Here is a 23,632-nt window from a genome sequence, read left to right as displayed (position 1 = left end):
GGAGTGTGCAGAGCAGATACACCGCACAACGGGTCCTGCGCACCAGGAAACCTGCCTGAGAGAGGAGACGGAGAAGGTGGGGAGAGGGAAGACGGGGACGGAGGCTGAAAGTTACAATCGGTGGGGGAGGAAGGGACACTCACTTACTAACCAGCATTATGTTCCCATGTGCGTGCATTTGTATGTGTATGTGCATGTCTGTGTTCACGAGGCTGTGGAGGAGGCGGGGGAATGGGGGCACCAGAAAACAGGTCCCCAGGAGACATCCTTCGTTAAGCACTTGACATTTGCATGGGTTTAGTTACCACTTTTCGAAAACTATTAGGTTTTTTTCTTTACTCCCTGGTTTATTTGTAGAGATAAAGACCATGTAAGCTTCTTTTGTGTCCGAAGTTTTCATGAACTTTTAAATAAATAGCTATTATTTTTGTACCTTGGGGCCTCAAAGTCTGCAGGTAACCAAGGCAAATCTTTACATCTCCAAGAGCCTTTTCATACTTATTTTCCTCATAGAAATGGAGAGTTTTGTCACGATGAGAGCAATCTGGAAGAGACCTTAGAGGCCATCTGGTCCAAGTGCTTTATCTTACTTTTAGAGAAAGAGGTCCAGAAAGGAACAACTCTTTGGAGGAGGTTGGAGTATGGGCCACTTTCCCTTCATCTAGATAAGACCCCTCCACTGCATGGTGCTGTCCCTCTTCTTTTGCTTTTTCTCAGTTTTCAACAGGAATGTAAGAGAGAGGGGTCTGTGGGGACCAAGGTTCCCTCGGCTACCTGAGAAGTACAAATTTTCACCAGCACTACCACTTTTCAGGGTCCTCACTCAGTTTGCTTTTTCAAAATTGCACACTGAATGTGTTATCGTCTCAATAAATTTCTACTTATCCGTCTACTATTTTTTTAGCTCCTCTCATTTCTCCTCATAGATGGATAGCACACTTATTGAAAACATAGTGTTGCTAATACCTGCCTCACTGCAGATGCTTGGAGATCCAGTCCTACACTGCACTCTTTACTTTGTAGCCTTCAATCTATTCGAGATCACTGAGAGTGTATGCTACTTTGGCTTAAAGATTATTTTGAGCCGAAGGCAGTTGAAAAGAAGCAAATACAAGAAAAGCTCTCTGCCCTCCCACTCGTTGCCTAAAAGCAGGACATAAATTTACAAAGATGTACATCCTGCCCACTCTACCAAGAAGGGCAAAGGTTAATAATCACCAGAGACAACTTTAGACCCTTATCAGCCTGCAGACAGCACCAGAGTAATCTACATAGCAAACTTAACTATTTAGCTGTTATCTACCATTAGTTTTACATATATTTATATGTCTTCCCACAGTTTGCTGCCCCTAGAGACTCAAGGTCCTTTCCTCTGTCTTGTCATTTCTTTAATAATGTATTGTTCCTTTGCTATGATGCTACATAAGCCCAAATTCCAACCAACCTTTGAGTTACTCATCTCTTGGGATTCCCATGTGTTACATAGATAGATGCACAAGGCACATGTTGATAAACTTTTCTGTTCTCTCTTGTTAATCTGTCTTTTGCCTATCTAATTAACAGGGCCCCAGCTAAAGAAACTGAAATAGGTAGAGGAAGAAATTTTTCCTCCCCTACAAGAGTTGTTTCCCTACTTTGAGTATCATATTTTTTTCTAATACCTGTAAAAGCACTCAGGGGAAACCACACATCAGCCAAACTCTGGAAGACTGTGGTTTTTAGCTCCCTTAGTGTAGTGCTGAACTACTGTCATGAGGAAGTAAGACTTCTTTTCACCTTAATTGATGAGGATATTCTATGAAGTTAAATTCCCCCATTTCTCCTCTCATTCTCAAGCACACAGTGTGTCTCCAAAAAGCCTAAATGGGTTTTCTGGGGCCTTGCATTTCAGCCTGATGCCACTTCCACAGAAGACAAATGCTTTTGGAGAAAGCTGACACCACAGCAGAAGCAGAGCTTGGTTAAGTTTTCTGCTCACACCAGCTGTCCTTTCCAGTTTACCAAACACTTTAAAGAGAAAGTTAGCCATCTTGTCATAGGCTTTAACAGTTTGAAAAAATTTGCTTTTCTTTATTGCCAGTTGTTGCACTGAAAAAGTTGTTCTTCCACTTACTCATTCCACATTTCCTTAAGAATAAAAAAGCAACCAAAACCAAAAGTAAAACCCTAGAAGCTGAACCCCTATCCCTAACTTGCCATGAGTTTGTTACTTGGATGTATAAGATCTGTGACCTCTGTCATGCTGCCTAGGACTACAGTGGACTTTTTAGGATGAATTTTAATAATCTCTCCTTGCATTCAATTTCCCAAACTATGAGCTAGGTTTTATTGTTTCCACTTTATAGATGGGAAAACTAGGTCTCGGATAGTAACTAGTGAAGAGGGAAACTGAGATCAAGCCCCAAACTGTTCAACTATAAAGTTAGATGGTCAGCACGTGTATTATTCCCCACAGCGGGTCTTATGCACCAAGAAGGCAGGAATTGTTGCAGTAATTAGAAATAACAGTAAACCCATAGGTCTAACAGGGCATCAAATCCATTCATTCATTCAATTTTCCCCTGCATATCTACAGGTTGAGAGTCCCTTATCTGAAATGCTTGGGACCAGAAGTGTTTCAGATTTCAGATTTTTTCACATTTAGAAATATTTGCATATACATCATAAGATATCTTGGGAATGGGATCCAAGTCTAAACATGAAATTCATCTATGCTTCATATACACTTTATACACACAGACTGAAGGTAATTTTATATAATATTTTCAATAGTTTTGTGCATGAAATATATGACCTATCAAATGAGGTCAAGTGTGGAATTTTCCACTTGTGGCATCATGTCTGCGCTCAAAAGTTTCAGATTTTGGAGGATTTGGGGTTTTCAGATTAGGGATGCTCAAACTGCATTAGTATCTTGCATATAGTATACACAAAATATTGGTTGAATTAACAAATATTAATGTTTACCACATACAGTATCATCTGTCCCTATCCTACAGAAAAGAGCTAGCCTCAAACCCCAGCTTGGGTAAACTTCTCCATGCTTCAGTTTTCTGAGGTAGGATTTACTATATATAATATATAGGATTTATTATACATATAATAGTTCCTAGGGCAATGCATGCAGGGTAGATGCCAGGGTGTCAGATATACACGGGGCAGGCTCTCAAGTCAGTGCGTAAGTTAAATGCAAGTATGATGCAAAACTAATTAAAATCAGCAAATGTTGATTTTCCTTCCTAACTCTCAACCACAACTTCTTTTTACACAGCCATTCCCTTTACAGACCCTACAATGTAAGTCTCTTTGTCATTTTATGCAGACAGATCTCTGTCAGTCCAAGAAGTTAGGAATGAGGGCCAAGGCACACTTTACTTTGGGATGCCTCTTCCTACTCATGTTATCCACTCCCCACAACCTGAGGTTTTTAAGTAATTCCAGCCCCAATACTCACCTGCAGTGATACACTTTGTCTTATTTACTATCAGTAACAATAACAATAGTTACTCTTTAGTGACTATCCACTTGATAAGAGTTTACATACATAATCCCTAATTCCTCCTTTGCAGGTTTGTTAGAATTCTGTTTTACAAGTGATAAAATTAAGATTATTAATAGATAATTGTAAGTGGAAAAAATTGGGATTCAAACCCAATCTTTTGGCTTAAAACCAACATGTACCACTATGCCCAAACACCATGATTTATCTTTAGAAACAATCAAAACATGTTTACTTCACCTAAATTCTCTGATAGGTGTTTCAAGCAGGGAAATTGACCTATTGCTGTGATAACTGTTTTTGGAATTCAACCTTTTTCTTGTTTTTTGTTTTTGCTTTTTGTTTTTTTCAGTGGGTGGGGTGCACCATTCCTGGAGGTGCTGCAATACCAGGTTGATTCATTAAGTAGACAGAGCAAGCGCCTATTCCATCTCCTTGCTCCAAAAATCCATTAATACATTGTCCTTGGCTGGAGGACATATCAGACATTAAACTGATGAAAACAGATAACTTCACCTGACGTTAGCCAAAAGACCAAGAAGTGATTGGTATTCAACTTTTGTGTTCATTCCCTACACAAGGGTGTTTTATTAGTGGCATTAGAATCTAAGTTGAGCATTCTTCCAGATGTAGAGTACAGTGCTGTTTCAAAAGATTTTGATTTGCAGCATTTGTTTCCAAATGAACATGCTGCTTCCATCCTTGAAGGGCTAAATTGTCTGGGACTTTGTTTCTATGACAAAGTCTCAGACTTCCAGGATCAATCTCTTTGCCTCAACATACAAATTCACTTCTGAAGATTCATTAATATTCTAGCTAGGAACCAGGATTTCTATGCTGATTCTTTTAGAAACATAATATTCATGTAGCATAATCAAAAGTGTATGTGTGTCTGAGTATACGCACGTGTGTATCAGCACAGGGATGGTTGAAGTATAAATCCAGAAATCCTGTCGGATTATATTTTGATGCAATTGTATTATATGTTCTTCATATTCTTTCCCCATAACTTTCTTTAAAAGTAAACCATGTCAGCAGGTGATGTAAATCTAGCTTGCCACTGTATTCCTACAAGTGCAAAAATAACTTAGGTTTCTACAAATATTTTTTAGCTTTTTAATATACATTACAAATATTTTAGACGAATCACATTTTGTTGTGTGTAACATATTTACAAAACAAAAAATATATTACAATACTTATGAATGGAACAGTGAATCTGATCAACAACAAGCTCTGTCACAACCAGATATTTAAAAGGAATGTGAAAACCTGTTGGTCTGCAGATGTTAAGAGTTTTAAGACAAATAGGGGTCCAGAATGATATAGTGTCAGGAAAAGAGATATGGGGGGGGAATCCCCAAATTTAAGTAAGATTCTTTCTCATTACTAATTATATACTGTTTAATGATGTTTTTAACTGATGTATTATCCAAACATGATACAAAGTTAATATAGTTCTATCATTTCAAAATGTACATGACATCCACATACTATCCTTTTAATTATTATCGTTATATACTGTAGTTCACACAATATCTACAGATGTGAATGAGAAAAAAAATAGGTCACAGCAACATGTCTCACATTCCAATTTTAAATAAGACAAGCACGTACTGGATCAAACATTTTATAATACGTTAATAAATAACACCTAGTTTGTTATGGTTACCTTGAACAGTTCACGGTTGTATATTTAAAAAGAGAACATTTTCCGCGAGTTTCGCATTGTCAGTAAAAGGTAAAATAAATAAGGAAACTCTATGAGAAAAAGAAAAAAAAAAGACAGAGAGAGAGATCTGTATAGAACCTAAAGTATTTTTGACATGCTGCTTTTCCAGTATAGTTTGCTAACAAGAAAATTAAAACAGAAACAAAAAATGATTGTCTTTTAAAAACAATTTTTGAAAGCTTTCACAATATTGAGCATGAAGCTTTTAAGATTAGCATGAAAATCTTTTTGCCCATCTGCTTTGTATATATAGGATGTACATTGCGTATGTGCACACCAAAAGAGATCTACTAAAGTCACAGGATAGCAAACTGCTTTCCCCTCAAAATGAAACCCAGCCAAAATACTGTACTGAAATCCAATCAGTTTGAGATCTGGAAATGTTTCATTCTTGCTTTGCTTTCACAAATGGCCCTGTGTAATTGTTGTTCCTGTGGACCCCCAACTACTTTTAATACAGTAAACCCCCCTGTAATGATCCAAGGGGTCCAGATTTGCTGGGTGGGGAGAGGGGACCTGGTTCCTCAAAGCAAATACTGACAAGCCATCTGACTGGGTCTGAAGGTCAGCACAGGTCTCCCACTGCAACAGTGCCTTTCTGACTACTATTCAGCATCGTCTTCTATTTTCTTGCCACAACCACTCACAAACCTAAAGAAAACTTGAGTCCACACTAGATATCAGTCCTGATAAATTGTGAACGCTAAGGGTATTTTCTTGGCTAAACAAAAAGAAGAGCATTAAGCCTTATGGCAAAGTTGGAAGTTTCTCTCAAATCAGGTCTGAAGTTGTTATTATGGTATTAAGACTTTCTCTTTAATCAACCACAGTTTTCTAAAGGGAAAGGAAGGTAGCAGGTCAACATCCTGACCTGGAAGAAAGATTTCTACATTTTCAGAGTTCCTGTTTTCTTTAGTCAGTATTTCCACTAATTTTTAGCTTATCCAGGAAAGGTTGTTGGTAATCACTGGATTGTGGTATAATCATGTCCCACAATTCAAGTTCTTTTGTTAGTCCTCTTGACCGACACATATGGTACTATGCTAAAGACCACAGTAAAAATCTATTAAAAAAATAAAATAAAACTTGGTGGTTGTGTTCCTGGAGTCTGTATAAAGACATGGATCAAATTATATCTTTCCAAGAAAACCTAAAGGTGATTATTTAAAACCATTTTGTAATCCTATTACCATAACTTTTGCTTTTTAATCCTATTCTCAGACAATGAAATGGGTGTTATGCCACTTTAGTGGCCTCTGTTTTCCATTTCCTCCTTAGAAAATGCTGAGTAGGCTCCCCAAAGGGCAGGCTGGAATGTTGTAATGCTACAAGGTCATCTCACTGCAAGTTCCTCTCAGGCTTTGGACCTTTTATGGCGGGGACTGAGAAACCAAACATCCACATTCCTTATCAATGAGAAATTAATCCACGAGTAATTTAATGAATTAGTACTGGAAATATATTACTAGAGTTTTGGGGTCATCTGTGAAAACCTCAGAATTCTGACGCACACTAAGCATAGCACAGGTCTGCTACAGAAATGGAAAAGCTCATAAATTAATACAAGGGCTTTTGGCCTTGGTTTTCAAATTCAGACCAGGCATCATTTAGCTCCATGAAAATCATCTTTGCATATTGTTCATAAGGTTGCCCAGTAGCCTATAGAAAAAACAAAAATACACATTAGTACCACAGATGAAATTTTTGTTTATATTAAATTTTTCCCTGTTAATATGTCAGTTCCAAGTAACTGAAATGCTTTTCTATTTAAGCTATTTCTCTATGTGAGCCTAATTACTGTAATCTCCCCATAATATCCTCCCCCTAGAAATTCACATAAGGTAGTAGTAATCAGTCAGTGAGTAGATCACAGAGAGCTTATTGGGCAGCAAAATATGCATTGCCATTCTCCAGAAGTATCTACCAAATGGTTAAGGTTCACGACAGCCTATCTCCAATTCACTGTCTGTATTTCTAAACTCCCATTTTTTCATTTCTAAAAAAAATTAAGTTCTTTGAGACTCATAACAAGGGCATATGGTTTGTGGATTTTTCTGGGCTCCTGCTTTTCTTTCTCATTTGATTCATCAAAATTTAAGTATTAACACTTTTCTCATTAATTCTTCTATTCAGACTAGTTACAAAAAGTATGGAGAGATGAAAATTAAATACATCAAATTCAAGCACATGTTTCCAAGTGGCACTTCAATCATAGCTTCATGTCATACAACTGGTATAGTCCATATGACAGCAAGATCACTCACGTCTGCCTAAGATGTTTCTATGTATTTTGACGATTTCAACTGGGCCATGTGGTAGTTAAAGTTTCTGACAGTGTAGAGTACTTATATGTATAGATACTTCAGTGAAAACATAAACTGACATAATCAATGTATTTAAATCCATTTTGAATATTTTGTTGATTCTCACCAATTTTGCCAACTACATTCTAAAGCTTTTTTGCTGGCTAAATATACTACTGCATCTCCAAAGGAGAAAAACTTTCCTCTCTCCAGCTCTTAGCCTATGCTTACTATTGAAAGACCGGATTACGTCACTGGTAAATCTTATGTCACTCTAAGTAAAACCCCTGTTCCATTATTTGTACCATATAGTTTGCGTTCTTTTTTGCTCACTTCATGAAGTGTAACTATTTGTTTAAATGCCTAATTTTAGTCCATGTACTAAGTTTTATTAAATAAATGGCGTAATCAGAAAATTGAAAGTATGATGTTTTAATACATGCTCATAAAATACTGAAAAGAGGATGGGACAAGTGATAAGACAGGGCAGGGTATACTCACTTTATCTGGGTGCACCACCAGCACAGCCTTCCTGTACACCTTCTTCACCTGCTCTGGGGTTACCAGGTCCGCCATGCCAACTGGTTTCCACTTGGTCTCCCCAGCCCATAGCACAGTGTGCATTGTGGAGAGAAGAGCTCTAATATTTCTCTCTTTGCCTTCAATCCATTCTAGAATCTGTAAATGCAGGGAGGATTAAGAAACTCAAATGCTTTCTAATCCAGAAGTTTTGTGCTAGAACCCTGGAAACCCCTCCTGCTACAGCAACATAAAAATACCTAGGGCGCCCTGCACACTCCAAGTTGTTTCTTCTACCTGGTATGCTTTTCCACCTCCACCTCCTGCCTTGTCTTTCTGGTTAACACTTCATCATCCTTTAAAAGCCTGCTCAGGAATTTCACACTGTGCACCTTTGATAGTTTGAATTCCTTCCTCACTGCCCCCTCCCCAGAGTTAATTACTCATTCCTAAAGTATAAATCCCATGCAAGTACACACTGCCTCTGTTTTATTCTCTAAACTAACTAAATATCCCTTAAAGAAAAAGACCAAACTTCTCTGGGCTAATCTACCTTAAACGTCTTTCTATCATGATATGTGCCCAACTTTGTTTTAATTGTGTGTTTGTCTTTCCCTGACATATAGCAGATCTGTTTGAGGAAAGATGCTGTTTGTTATATATCGCTGTATCTCAGGAACCAAACAGCATACCTGGCACTGAATAGGCTTGTTAAATGAATTGATCTATTTAGCCATTTATCTGAACTATGAATAAATGAGGTGATTAAATTGAAGGGATTGTAACAATGCATCCGCATTTAGCACCTAAGAGTTCACCAAGTGTTTGTGGTTGGATGAATGGTTTAGTCATGTTAATGATGGTACTCTCCCAAAGAGTTAAACACTCTGTACCAATTAAATAACCAAACATGCTTATTTAAAAGAAATAAACAGCCTTCTTTCACAGAAAACTGTCAGAGTTTGCCTAATGAGCAAAGGTTATGGAGATGGAGCACAAAGTTTTTGGAAAGAATATTAAGCCTGTGTGATGTCATGGAAAGTGAAAAACAAATGCAAACAGAAGATGCTACATTGTACTCAAAAAAGTATCAACGGGCCAGCCCCGTGGCTCACTCGGGAGAGTGCGGCACTGGGAGCACCGAGGCCGTGGGTTCAGATCCGATATAGGGATGGCCGGTGCACTCACTGGCTGAGCGTGGTGTGGACCACACCGTGCCGAGGGTTGTGATCCCCTTACCGGTCAGAAGAAAAAAAAAAGTTTCAAAGAATCTGTACACGCACAACAAATATTCAAATCCGTCAGGAAATTATGGAGGACACTCATATATTTTTTCAAAATGTATAAGATTGACTTGCTGTGTACGTCCTGGTTTTGGAGATGCTTTAATGCAGAGACAGATTAGATCCTACTCTTTCAGTTTGTTATAGTTTCAGCACATTTAGTATTTTGTCACATAGAAATTCAGCCTCTCCATCTATGAAGAGCATTCCAATTCTCTGGATCTTTACAAGCTCTTCCAGGGCCTCACACCATTCATCAATGTAACAACATAACCACCCTTCTGTTTCCAAGCTAATCTGCATCCACCTGTCCACACAACAACCTCATCTATGAAGTAAAGTTTGTTTCCTTCTATGAAATAAGGGGGTTAGATCTGTTGATTTGCAAACTTTAAAAAACAAACAAAAAAAAATGCAGAAACATTATTTTTCCACAAATCAAATCTTATCTATGCCTCCAGAATCAAAAACGGATAAGAGTAGAACTTCTCTGGGCAACCGTGGATGAGGCAATGGGGAAGACAGCGTCCACACTTCCCTCAGCCTTCCTCTCCTCCACCTTCCCTAACCTCCACATCTAATCTTACAGGAGTTAGTAATTCCCAGGTACATAAATATTTCTCTCTGTATCAGCGAGCTAAAGATCCTGGGAGCTTCAGTTAATTTGATCTAATAAAAAGCTCTCAAGGCAGAAAGAGAAAACATAAATAATGCATTCTTCTTACCACCAAATTCTAATGATTTGTCTGTAGAATCTGAATGCCATCTGAATAACAAAATCATATCTTAAAGAGTACCACTACGCAAAAGAAACCTATATTACCAAACTATGGGATAAATTTAGTTTTATTTAAAAAGTTAAACAGCCTGTGCAACCCTCTGCAAAGCTACTTTACTATTAAAGGGCACGGCTGTACTCAAGTCACAGACTAAGGGACCATGCAAAATATGGTAGTCACCAGAAGTCTAACGTGATGCCTTCTTTAGGCGCTATGGTCTGAATGTTTGTGTACCCCCAAGATTCATATATTGAAATTCTAACCCCCAAAGTGATGATTTTAGGAGGTGGAGCCTTTGGGAGGTGATTATATCATGAGGGCAAAGCCCTCATGAATGGGATTAGTGCCCTTATAAAAGAGGTCTGAGAAAAACCCCTCTTCTGCCATGTGAGGGCACAGAGAAAAGACCACTGACTGTGAACCAGGAAGAGGGCCCTCACCAAAAACTGATCCTACTGGTACTCTGATCTTGGACTTCCAGCCTCCAGAACTGTGAGAAATAAATTTCTATTGTTTATAAACCACCCTGTTTGTGGTATTTTGTTATAGCAGCCTGAATGGACTAAAATAGGTTAGTCTCATGCTGATGACTCCAAATACATGGCTTTATCACATGACCTTATCACATAGAATAAGCACACTGAGTCAGGGGCTCACTCACCTTTAATTTCTCAGGATCCATTTCTTTAGCCAACTCCTCCTTTCTCATCTCAGCTATTGTTCGAGGCCCCTTTTTGTCTTTGTGAGCATTGAAACCCTGACCAGAAAGCAGCTCTTCAAAGTCAGCTGCTTTTTGCTTCCCTTCTGCAATGTAATTTTTGAAAATAATTATAGTTTTTATTCTTAAACATAATATCATACCATTATCTCAGTGCACGTAGAGTCTTCAAGGTGCTTTTACATGTCTTAAACCCCTTATGCCTCACACTTACCTTGTGAGCAAGGTAAGAGACTCTTGTGCCCATTTTACAGATCAGAAAATTGAAGTCTGGAGATCTGTGCAGAATCATATAACATGTACATGGTAAGGCTAGGCCTGGAGGTTGGATCATTAAACTAAATCCAATTCCATTTCTATTGTACCTTCTTTTTAGAAGAGGATACTCATAATTTCCTCAATCATAACTAATTAGCATCAGTGATAAGAATAGGAACTGGGTTTTGGTACTCGAAATCCATTCATGCTATCACTCTCCTGCCCACACCCAACTGATAGTTTTCGTTGATCACAGTGCTCTTTCCTCCAAGTCTGGTTGTGACCTCACGATCTTTCTCAATCTGTTTGAAGAGGCAGCCAAGCATGGTGGCAAAGAAGAAAGGCTCTAGAGCCAGACTCCCATGTTTAAATTCCAACTCTGCCATTTATTAGGGATGTGACTTCAGACAAGTTGTTTACCATCTCTGTGCCTCAATTTCCTCACCTGCAAAATGGGGATGGTGTTAATAATATTACTTACCTCATAGGATTGCTGCTCATTAATAGAGAATGAATAAGTTAACATTTAAAACAGTGCTTGGCTATCTAAATTTTGTTAAACTAAAACAAAAAACGAACCAAAACACAGAAGTCCATGTAGTCAATGTCAATCAACCAAAATCAGTTTTCGAGTTGAAATCCATTTGCCATCTCTATAGTCTAAGATGTTCTGGACACACACAAGTGCACACACCACAATGTAAGTGCTCTATGACTAGGGATTTTATCTGTCTCATTCACTGATCTACCCCAGTGTTTTCTACACTGAAGATACTCCCTAAGTATTTGCTGATTGAAGATACCTCACATCTACTCAAATTAAAAATGGAGGGGAAGCCACATGACTCTATAGAATTGTCTAAGGAATACCCCTGCTAACCAAAGAATAAGCATGATGTTACATATTCCCAACAACAAAAGCAGAATTCCTGTCATGTTAACGTTGTGAGAAGGCACCTATGTCATAGTCAGTGGAGTGTGGCAGTTAACAGCAGGGGTCCTGGAGCTAGATTGCCAGGGTTCAAATTGTGGCTCTGTCATTTATAAGCTGTAAGAATTTAGGAAATTATTAGTCTGTGTTTCATAGATTCCTCATCTACAACATGGGGTTGGTTTTGAAAATGATATGAAATAATACATAAAAAATACTTAGAATAGCACCAGGCAAATAGTAAGCACTCAATAAATGTTTGCCACTGCTACTAGGAAAAATGGAAGAATTGCCTTTTCCACGTTTCATAGAAAGAAAGGCCTGTTCCTTCATTATGTCCCCATATACTTCATTGTAGGGTATCATCAAATCAACTGAAATGTGAAATGTATAAAAACAGGCCTTTCAACAAATTCAATTCTAACCATCCCTGCTATTCAAAATATATTATTTTTTACACTTCTCAAGAATCCCACACAGAGTGTCCTCCAGCCTCAGGTGCTGGTACCATCACAGGTGCCCACTGGTCACAGGAATCCACCAACCAGAGTATAAGACCAATGTCCAGGACAGAAACACTCCTCTAATTGGGATCTAAGGTATATCTGAACACAGTGTTTGAAAGGTTCTCAACCTTTTTCTTTCACCTCCTCTTTCAAAACTTTAAGATCCATCTACCCCTCCACTCACAGCCATTCAATGTTCACTCAGTGCCTACTACATGCCAAACACCTTGGTAGGTGCTAATGACAACATGGCAAATAAGACACAGTCCCTGCCCTCCATTTGGTTCCAGTCTACAGAGATACAGACAAGTGAGCCAGCAGTCACAAAATGTGTAAATGTTATGAGCATGGTAAACCCAGTGTGCTCCAGGTACCACATTGGGAGATGAGATTATGTGGTGTCTCTACAACTATACGATTGCCTCCAAAATTACTGGAATTGTTTTCTGTCTCCTTCAGACACACATACCCAGGCAGTCTGACAGCTAGGCCCCACACTATCATCCTTACCCAGATTAGTTGATCCTTTCCCACGTTCATTCTGGCCTCCAGGCATGGCTGAGAAGCTCACGTTGTAGTTGGGTCGGTTCTGGGGAGAGGAGTGAGGCATGCTGGGCTGTGGCTTAGACTGTGACTGCTGCCAGCTGTAGCTACCTCCTTGCTGCCACCCTCCACCCACAGGCTGGGGAGATGCTTTCTGTGGCGAGCTAAGAGGTGGAAATCCTCCACCCAATCCAGTTGGTGTGGTGGGTTTGCTGGCAAATGAAGAACTACCTACAGAAAAAAAGGGGGGGGGAGAATGAAGGTAAGGTTATTTTACGTAGCCTCTAACTCTTGTGTCTCAAGATATTGTTTGCAATGATTTTAGTGGAAATTGCCTTGACTGATAGAATAATTAACCTTTCTAGTAGGTAAAGAAGTTGTAGGCATATAAATTAATTCCTTAATCCCCAAAATACATTTTTAGGTATGTATTAATAGCCTCATTTTTTCTTCAGATGAACAAACTTCAACTCAGAGTTGCAGTTTGTAATTTTTTAAGTAATTTTTTCAAGACACACAGCCAATAAGTGGCAGAACTAACACTTGAATCTAGAACTTTAACTCCAAGCTAGATGAACCCTGGCTCTCCTCACCATGCCATCCCTCCCAGCCCTCCTGCTTTCTAAGCAGATTCTATTTCCTTGCTAGAGTGAAAAACTACCAAATGACAAGAACAGGAAATAAAAACAGAGTAAGTTCATTCATTAAGGAGCTACTTTGGCTTCAATTATCAGGATTAGTCATTGCACATTTATAAGCACAAGCATGGTTACTGCCTAAGAGTATATAAAGATATTTTGAAATTTCACAAGTAGATTTCAATTTCATACTACATGTATTTCATTGCAGGACAGCAAAAACAGCCAGCACTCTGACAACTTTGAACAGGACAAAGAATCTTATTCAAGCTTTAAAAAATGATGCAACTTGGTGCCAGGAATTTAAGTAGAATCCTTATTCCATTGTCTCCAAACTTTTAAGCCCTCACTGCATATATGCTGGGCTATTTCCAAAATATGAAGACTAGCTGTGGCTTGTGTTTAAAGAGATAAAATAAGAAATTGAAATGTGGTTATCTCCAAGGATCCTTTCATGCAACAAGCCCAAAGTAACAGTGATAATACAATAATTAACATTTATATAGCACTTTAGAGTTTACAAAATGTCTTTATGTACATTACGGCCTTTGATCTACACAACACCCTTAGGAGGTAAGTAGTATTACTGGCCCTATTTTAAGGATGAGGATATCAAGGCTCAGAGAGGTTTACGGATATGCTCATAGTCACACAGTTCGTTGATGGAGCTGAGACTTAACCATATTGTTCCTATCTCCAAATGTCATGCTCATTTGCCTCATAATCCCTATTTCCTCCCCAAATATCTCAGCCTTTTGCTACAACTCGCCCCTTGCAGTCTCTTCTTTCTATAGATATTTCTCCTATATTCTGATCCTGGGACTTCTCTTTCCTTCCCCACTGGGAATGTAGTATTATGGCAACTGGACTTGGAGTTAATCTGGGTTTGAGTCCCTGCTCTATCACTCATGAATCATTTATCCTTCCATGCATTTATTCATCCACCAGTATTTGTTGAGCATCTATTATGTGCCAGGTACTACATTGGACACTGAGAATCTAACTGAAACAGAATATAGAAAGTCCTTGCTCTTTTAAATCTGGTGAAAAGCATCACCTCTTTGAGCCTCAGTTTCCTCATCTCTGAGATCAAAACTGTATCTATATCACAGGTATCCTAGAGAGACTCAACAGTTACATGAAAGTGCTTCACAAACCTTGATCGAAGTGAGCTAAGAGGCATTACATATTATAAAATAACACCAAACTCATATGCCAAGCACCTGCCTGGTACTTCATAAGGGCTTAGTAAATACTTAATAGTAGGGAAAGGTAATGACAGGGCCTGTACTCAAGCCTGGCATTGCCCCCATTGTTCTGTAACTCACAGCATAAAGCATCTCCTCACGTGCCCTGGGCCCTCTTGCCACGTCAACATACACTTAAGGCTGGGTTTCTTTTTATATTTTAAGGAGGTTTACTTTGTTCTAAATTATGTACTATTTTAAAATTCAGTAAATATGGAAAAGCCTAAAAAACAAACAAAAAAACACTTCCACATTCCCACCACACTCATTTACTCATTCATTTATGAAACACTACTGAGCATCTTCTACGCGCCGGGCTGCAGATACAGAGGTGAGAAGGCAGACGCTGACTTTGCTCTCACGGGCTTCATCAACATTATAGGATTTTCTGATGTCTACCTTTCCAGAATATTTTCTACTCATGCTCAGCAATTCTAATTGTTAATGCTATTGAAGCAGAGAACTGACAAATACGAAGCAGTAGCTAAACCCAGAGGCCACTGCTATCCTCATTAAAAGCTAAAGCAGCGCTTCTCAGCACATTGGAATACCTGGGGAGTTTTTTTGTGTTTTGTTTTAATGTCTCATCATGTGCAGCACCTACAATAGTGGATATTTTACACTTGACTAAGGTTACTCTCTCCTGCTATATCAAGCTCCAGCAGGAATGTATCTGCCTTGATTCTTTATTGTAGCCTGAATGCCCACTGCATAGCAAGTTCTCAAAAATACCTATTTAATGAGGGAGTTAATGCTGCAGGGTAGAAAAACACTGTCTGAGGAGCTGAAGCGATGCTCCTTCCCACTCTCAGTCTCACCAGCTTCTAAACCTGTTTCTGCTCCAGAGTTTCTAAGACCTCCTAGTAAGTCTGGGAGGAATTAAAATTCTCCTCTCCCTCAATTTTCCTTTTAATCCATTCACAACTTCTAATGATCTCCTCTATCAGGGGGTTCTTCTGCCATGACTGAGTTCAGATGATCACCTTCCCTTGTCTCACAGCAGCCTGCAGTTGGCTCTTCCAGTGCCTACTCTTGCCCTCATTCTTACTGGCTCTCTAAAATGTGTCCAGAGACATCTTCCTAAAATGCAAAACTAACTGCCCTCTCAATTTGCCCTCAGGTTAAAGTCCAAACCAACTGTGAAGTCTTTCATGAGTCAGTCTCACCTCTTCAACCCCATCTCTCCCTGCTCCCTCCCGTCACAGGTCCCCAGCTTGCACCACCAGCACTCATGTGGGACCTTTAAACATGCCCTTCCTTCCCCCTGGCTCTCTTTCTTCCCTGACTCATGTCCTAACCATATCACCACCTCTGCCAGCCCTTCCCTAGACTCCAGACTCTGGCTTAGGTGATCTCAGAACCCCTGTGAACTACTTCAATCCTTTAGCTCCTTTCGTACTATATTACAGTTGCTATGTAACCGAGGTGGTCACCTGGGGAGCTTGTAACACTCCCTCTGCACAAGACACATCCAGACTAAGAATATCAGAGTGTCTATGGAAAGAACCAAGACATCAGAAATGCATCAGAATTGGTTAATGGATAATAATGCCTTAAGGAAAAAGACACTGTCTTCTGTCTTTTCTCAATTGCAACTGTATAATTTGGAAGTTTAATTTTTACTCTCAGAGTACTTGCCTAGGAGTCAAAAATTCTGGCTTGTAGCTCTCACTTATATGCCTGTTCACTGTGTGGCTTTAGGAAAGTCACTTAATTTTTCTAAGTTATTCAACTTAACAAATGGGGAGATTTAGGAATCTAGTTTCCTCAGAGGAAAGTTGTAAGAATTATTGCATTTCAAAAATGACAGAGAACTCTTGAGTAGGTTTGCTGTTTGTAGCAATACAGACACAGACGCAGCTATTCTGAAACTATTTATGTTGTCTAACTGTAAATGTTGTTGCAATCTAGGGAAACAGAAGATACACATATGGATAGGAGAAGGCAGGGAAGAAACCTGTGGTATTGGATTGTAATTATACATACTCATGTTTGTTCATCGCCTATCTCTGTCTCCTGAAAGGTAGCGCAATGACCAATGAACACACGTAGCACACAGACCTCGATTTCTAAACGCAATTCCTCACCAAAGGTAATGAGGGGTGGAGAATGACTGCTTCTAGAACTGTGGAGTAAAAAGTTCTAGACAAGCCTTGAATATCTTGTTCCATAAAGGAAGAAAGTTCTCAAAAACTGATGGAATCCAGTGAAAAGAACATAGAAGCCAGAACAAAGGAGCTTTCATAAACCAAATCAAGGATGAAGTTATTAAAGTAAATAGTGACAGTAATGGATGATAACCTATTGAACCAAAGAAGAATTCATTAGTCCATCCTGTTGATAGACACAGATGATAGAGATGACCATGATAGATAGATAAATAGATAGATAGGTAGACAGGAGATTATTCCCTACAGTAAAGTGCTAGGACAGAATTAGAAAATAACAATTTTGCAAACATCATGGTAATAATTACTTTAGGTTAGAATCATTAATAAATGCTAAAACCACTGGGTAAAAGTCAGATGGAAAATAGGATATTCTCAAATAGGATTATCTCAAGCAGAATAGTCTCAAAATACCTGTCCCAGAATACTTACTAATTGCAAAGGGAAAATGGTAACTTAATAGTGAAGAAACCTGGCAGATACCACCTTAAACAAGTGATCAAAGTTAACATCAAACCCAAACTGAGAGACTTTCTGGATTGACCTGTACCCTTCAAATATCAATGTCATGAAAGACAAGGAAAGGCTGAGGAATTATTCCAGATTAAAGGAGTCTAAAAAGACATGACAACTAAATGCAAGACATGGTGCTGGATTTTTTTTTTTTAATTGAAACAGTTGATTGTACATATCTGTAGGGTACAGAGTTGACTATCAATACTGGTGTGCAATGTGTGATGCTCAAATTAGGATAATTAGTATATTCACCATTATACAATGTAATCGATTTTTGAGGCCCTTTACCAATTCCTCCCTTACCCCCCTCACCCTCTCCCTTTCCTACCTCTGGTAACTTCAGTTCTGTTCTCTCCTTTTGAAAGTTCAATGAATTATTGTGATTGTTTTATCTTTCTTTTATTTATTTATTTATTTGTGTGGCTTTTAGCTCTCACTTATAACTGAGGTCATGCACTATTTCTCTTTCTGTGCCTAGCTTATTGCACTTAACATAATTTTATCTAAGTTCACATATTTTGCTGCAAATGGCAGTATTTCGTTCTTTTTACAGCAGAGTAGTATTGCATTGTGTAAATACACCACATTTTCCTTATCCAGTCATGCAACAATGGACATTTTTTTTCCAGTAATTAAAATTTTTATTTATTTATTTTTTTTAATTTTATTTTATTTTGTCAATATACAATGCGGTTGATTATTGTGGCCCATCACCGAAACCTCCCCCCCTCCGTCCTCTCCCCACTCCCTCCCAACAATGTCCTTTCTGTTTGCTTGTTGTATCAACTTCAAGGAATTGCAACAATGGACATTTAGGTTGGTTCAAACTCTAGGCTACTCTAAATAGAGCTGCAATAAACATGAGAGGATAGGTATCCCTTCGACATGATGATTTCCATTCCTTTGGGTATATACTCAGCAGTGGGACTGCTGGATCATATGGCAGTTCTACCTAGTTGTTTAAGGAAATTCCATACCATTTTCCATAATGACTGAACCAACTTACAGCCCCAGCAACAGTGTAGGAGGGTTCTCCTTTCTCTGCATCCTTGCCAGCGTTTGTTATTCTCTTTATTTTTTATAATAGCCAGTCTAACTGGGGTGAAGTGACATCTCAATGTGGTTTTGATTTGCATCTCCCTGATGCTTAGTGACGTTGAGCATTTTTTCATGTGTCTGTTGGCCATTTGTATATCTTCCTTTGAAAAATGCCTATTTAGCTTTTTGCCCATTTTTTAATTAGGTTATTTGGTTTTTTACTGTTAAGTTGTTTGAGTTCCTTCTATATTCTGGATACTAATCCTTTGAAAGATGCATAGTTTGCAAATATTTTCTCCCACTCTGTAGGTTGTATTTTCACTCTGTGAAATGTTTCCTTTGCTGTGCAGAAGCTTTTTATTTTGATATAATCCCATTTGTTTATTTTTCCTTTTGTTGTCTGTACTTTTGGGGTCATATTCATAAAGTCTTTGCCCAGTCCAACTTCCTGAAGTGCTTCCCCTATGCTTTCTTTTATGAGTTTTATAGTTTCAGGTCTTGTATTTAAGTCTTTAATCCATTTTGAATTGCTTTTGGTATATGGCAATAGTATGGGTCTAGTTTCATCTTCTACATATGGATGTCCAGTTTTCCCAGCACCATTTATTGAAGAGGCAGTCTTTTCCCCAATGTATGTTCTTGGTGCCTTTGTCAAAGATCAGTTGGCTGTAAGTATGTGGGTTGATTTCTAGGTTCTCTACTCTGTTCCATTGGTCCATGCATCTGTTTTTATGCCAGTACCATGCTGTTTTGGTTACTGTGGCTTTGTAGTATAATTTGAAGTCAGGTAGTGTTATGCCTCCAGCTTTATTAATTAATTTATTTGTTTGTTTGTTTGTTTGTTTATTTTATTTTGCTCAGGATTGCTTTGGCTATTTAGGGTCTTTTGTTGTTCCATATGAATGTTAGTATTGTTTTTTTCTATTTCCATAAAGAATGTCATTGATGGGGATTGCATTGAATCTACAGATTGCATTGGGTAGTATGGACATTTTTACAATGTTAATTCTTCCAACCCAAGAGTATGGAATGTCTTTCCATCTTTTTGTGTCCTCTTTAATTTCTTTCAACAATGATTTGTAGTTCTCATTATAGAGATCTTCTATCTCCTTGGTTAAATTGATTCCTAGGTATTTTATTTTATTTTTTTATGACTATTGTAAATGGGCTAGCTTTCTTGATTTCTTATTTTGCTAATTCACTGTTGGAGTATTAAAATGCTACTGATTTTTGCAGGTTGATTTTGTATACTACAACATTACTGAAATCATTTATCAACTCTACGAGTTTTTTGTAGAGTCTTTAGGTTTTTCTACATATGTGATCATGTCATCTGCAAACAGGGACAGTTTGACTTCATCTTTTCCAATCTGGATGCCCTTTATTTCTTTCTCTTGCCTGATTGCTCTGGCTGGTACTTCCAATAGTATGTTAAATAGGAGTGGTGAAAGTGAGCATCCTTGTCTTGTTCCCATTCTTTTTTTTTTTTTTTTTTTTTGACTGGGAAGGGGATCGCAACCCTTGGCATGGTGTGGTCCGCACCACGCTCAGCCAGTGAGTGCACCAGCCATCCCCATATAGGATCCAAACCCGCATCCTCGGCGCTCCCAGCACCTCACTCTCCCGAGTGAGCCACGGGGCCGGCCCTTGTTCTCATTCTTAAGGGAAAAACTTTTAACCTTTCCCATGCAGGATGATATTGGCAGTGAGTTTGTTATATACAGCTTTTATTGTGTTGAGATACTTCCCTTCTATACCTAATTTGCTGAGAGGGACACTGAATTTTGCCAAATGCTTTTCTGTGTATACTGAGAAAATCATATGGATTTTGTCCTTGATTTTGTTGATGTGGTTTATCATATTTATTGACTTGTGTATGTTGAACCATCCTTGCATCCCTGGGATGAATCCCGCTTGATCATGATGTATAATTTTTTTATGTATTACTGCATCCTATTTGCTACTATTTTATTGAGGGTTTTTGCACCTATGGTCATCAAAGATATTGGCCTATAGTTTTCTTTTTTCATTGTATATTTGTCTGGTTTTGGTATCAGAGTGATGCTGGCCTCATAGGATGAGTTTGGGAGAATGGTTTTCGAATAATTTGAAGAGAATTGGTATTAATTCTTCTTTAAAGTTTTGGTAGAATTCATTAGTAAAGCCATCCAGTCCTGGGCTTTTCTTTGTTGGGAGATTGCTTACTACTGCTACAATCTCATTGCTTGTTATTGGTCTATTCAGATTTTCTATGTATTCTTGGTTCAGTCTTGGTAGTTTGTATGTGTCCAGAAATTTGTCCATTTCCTCCAGGTTTTCAAATTTGTTGGCATACAGTTGTTTATAATAGTGTCTAATGATTCTTTGTATTTCTGTGATATCAGCTGTAATGTCTCCTTTTTCATTTCTAATTTTTGTTATTTGAGTCTTCTCTCATCTTTTTAAAATTAGCCTAGCTAATGATTTGTCTATTTTGTTCATCTTCTCAAGAAACAACTTTTTTTTTCATTGATTTTTTGTATCATTTTTTGGCTTCCTATTTCATTTAGTTCTGCTCTGATCTTAATCATTTCCTTCTGTCTACTAATTTGAAGATTGAATTGTTCTTGTTTTTCTAGTTCTTTAAGGTGTAGCATTAAGTTGTTTATTTGAAATCTTTCTATTCTTTCAATGTAAGCATGTATTGCAATAAACTTCCCTCTTAGTATTGCTTTTGCAGTAACCCACAGGTTTTGGTATGATGTGTCTTTATTTTCATTAGTTTTGAGAAATATTTTGATTTCCTGTTTAATTTCTTGTACCCATATGTCATTCAGGAGCATATTGTTTAATTTTCATGTGTTTGTATAGTTTCCAGAGTTTTGCTCATTACTGATTTCTAGCTTTAATCCATTGTGGTCTAAAAAGATACTTGAAATAATTTCAATTTTTTAAAATTTGTTGAGACTTGATTTATGACCTAACATGTTGTCTATCCTGGACAATATTCCACAAATCAACAGGCCTCCATGGCCTAGTCCCTGGGGAACTTAGTGATTCCTTGCTGAAGTTGGTGACACTATGTTGGTTTGTCCAGAATGTGAGCAAGCTCTTGAATTCTTGGGAGAAGCGCTCTGGTGCCCTGTCACTTTTTGGCTGCAGTGGGTGACCCTTGGCAGGTCTGTTGGCATCCTTGCTGGCTCCCTGTGACCCTGATAGGTACATTGGCATATACTGGTGCTCCTCAGTTTAAATGGATGACCCTGGGCAGGTTTTCTCTTTCATACAGGCAGAAGCTCTTCCTGGGACTTTGCTTCCCCCTTGGGGGATGGGTTGGTGGTGACTGGGAATTTTCTTCCTTACTCTATTTGAGTGTCCTGAGTTTTTGTACTCTTTTTTTTGTGTGTGTGATTGGTAAGGGGATCGCAACCCTTGGTTTGGTGTTGCCCGCACCACGCTTAGCCAGTGAGCGCACCAGCCATCCCTATATAGGATCCGAACCCGCGGCGGGAGTGCTGCTGCGCTCCCAGCACCACACTCTCCCGACTGAGCCATGGAGTTGGCCCAGTTTTTGTACTCTTCAGGGCTCTGCATGTTTCTTTCCCCAGATGAAGGCAGTCCTATCAACTATGTGTGTACTTTCCACCCTCAGGTGTGCTACTGTGTCTGGCAGCATAATTCCCCCTGTGGGTTGGGCCACTGGGTTGCAGGTCTGCGCTCACTCACCTCTTCCCCCAGGCTCCCTGGTGACTCTCCTTCTGCCTATGCCAATGTGTGGTCATTGGGCCACCTATAAGGTGGTGGTGGTGGCTGCTGGTGTGGCACTGAGCCACGCTTGTAGCATTAGTTGCTGTGGCAGTGGCTATTGTGGACCACTTGCTCAGCACCAGTGTCTGCGGCAGTGGCAGGGAGCACTGCTGCCAGGAAGGTCACTGGCACATTGGTACCATCAGTCGGGCAGGTTTTGATGCTGGATTTTAAAAAGGAACTTCCTATAAAAGTCACCTTTTCAGAGAGGACATCCCTAACCACCTGTTATCTAGAATAACACTCCGGCCCATCCATCATTCACCATTCCTTCCTTCCCCTATTTTTTCCTTTTCCCTATTTTTTTTTTCATAGTACTTAGCATGTGGGTTATGAGTGCAAGCTTCAGAGCTAGACTTCTTGGTGCTGAAACCTGTGGGTTGGGCATGTTACTTAACCTTTTGTGCCCATTTCCTCATCCACAAAATGAGCATTATAACAGTGCCTACTTCAAAAGATTATTAGAAAGATTAAATAAATGATATATGTAAAACACTTAAAATAGTGCCTGCCACATAGTAAGGCCCCCAATAAACATTAACTGTTATTTTTATTACTTGGCATTATATTATATATTTACTCATTTACTGTTTGCTTACCGTTTTAGGATGTAAGCTCTGTTAAGGCAGGAGTTTCGTTTTGCTTTTGTTTATTTGGTTGGCTGGTTTTTATTAAAACAGTGCTAGCACATAGAAGGCACTTAATAAATATTTGCTGGATGAATAAATGAATAAATACTTAAAAGGATGAAAAGTGAAGAAGATTTTATGCAAGTAGAATTTCACCTGATGTTACTACCTTAAAATTTGAAACTTACATTAAGATACAAAGAAGGGTAAGGAAGAAGATAACTGTTGAAAATAATTTTGAGAGTTCTTAAAAGGAAAAAAAAAGTCTAAAGAATATAGAACGAAAGTTCAAAATTCTGACACAATTACTGGCAAAAACGGCAGCCATGCTCATGTTCCCTGCAGTCAATTTGGCTCTAAATGCCTCAGGAGGGCTTTCTGAGAATGTAGACTATCAACATGGTCAATGTAAACCTCTGTGTTAGGGCTACCCCATCCTTATTTAACAGGTCTGCACTGTATTGGAGGAGGAACAAAAAAGGAGGAAAAAAAGGTTTTAGAACAACTAATCCAATGAATATCTCCTTGAAAAAAGGTTC

The 23,632-nt window shown here is 38.6% G+C and overlaps 1 protein-coding gene and 1 non-coding gene across 4 annotated transcripts in view; both read right to left on the bottom strand.

The window, feature by feature from the left end:
* Nucleotides 1-3,854: 3,854 nt before the first annotated feature.
* LOC134385440 (U2 spliceosomal RNA) lies at nt 3,855-4,045 on the bottom strand. Its single transcript, XR_010024404.1, has one exon. It is a non-coding gene; the product is annotated as a U2 spliceosomal RNA (small nuclear RNA).
* A 2,593-nt stretch (nt 4,046-6,638) lies between these two features.
* The window catches only part of DNAJC6 (DnaJ heat shock protein family (Hsp40) member C6), a 134,690-nt gene continuing 117,696 nt past the window's right edge, over nt 6,639-23,632 (bottom strand). For all 3 annotated transcript variants that reach the window (XM_063104275.1, XM_063104278.1, XM_063104276.1), the window contains 4 exons: nt 13,039-13,302; nt 10,777-10,919; nt 8,036-8,212; nt 6,639-6,890 (listed from right to left, as the gene is read on the bottom strand). In XM_063104275.1, coding sequence (XP_062960345.1) covers nt 6,789-6,890; nt 8,036-8,212; nt 10,777-10,919; nt 13,039-13,302 — 686 coding nt within the window. In that variant the 3' untranslated portion in view covers nt 6,639-6,788. The remainder of the gene's footprint in view (nt 6,891-8,035; nt 8,213-10,776; nt 10,920-13,038; nt 13,303-23,632) is intronic.

Source organism: Cynocephalus volans, chromosome 8 (assembly GCF_027409185.1).
Source record: "Cynocephalus volans isolate mCynVol1 chromosome 8, mCynVol1.pri, whole genome shotgun sequence".
Lineage (NCBI taxonomy): Eukaryota > Metazoa > Chordata > Mammalia > Dermoptera > Cynocephalidae > Cynocephalus > Cynocephalus volans.
This window is presented reverse-complemented; position numbering and strand designations above follow the sequence as displayed.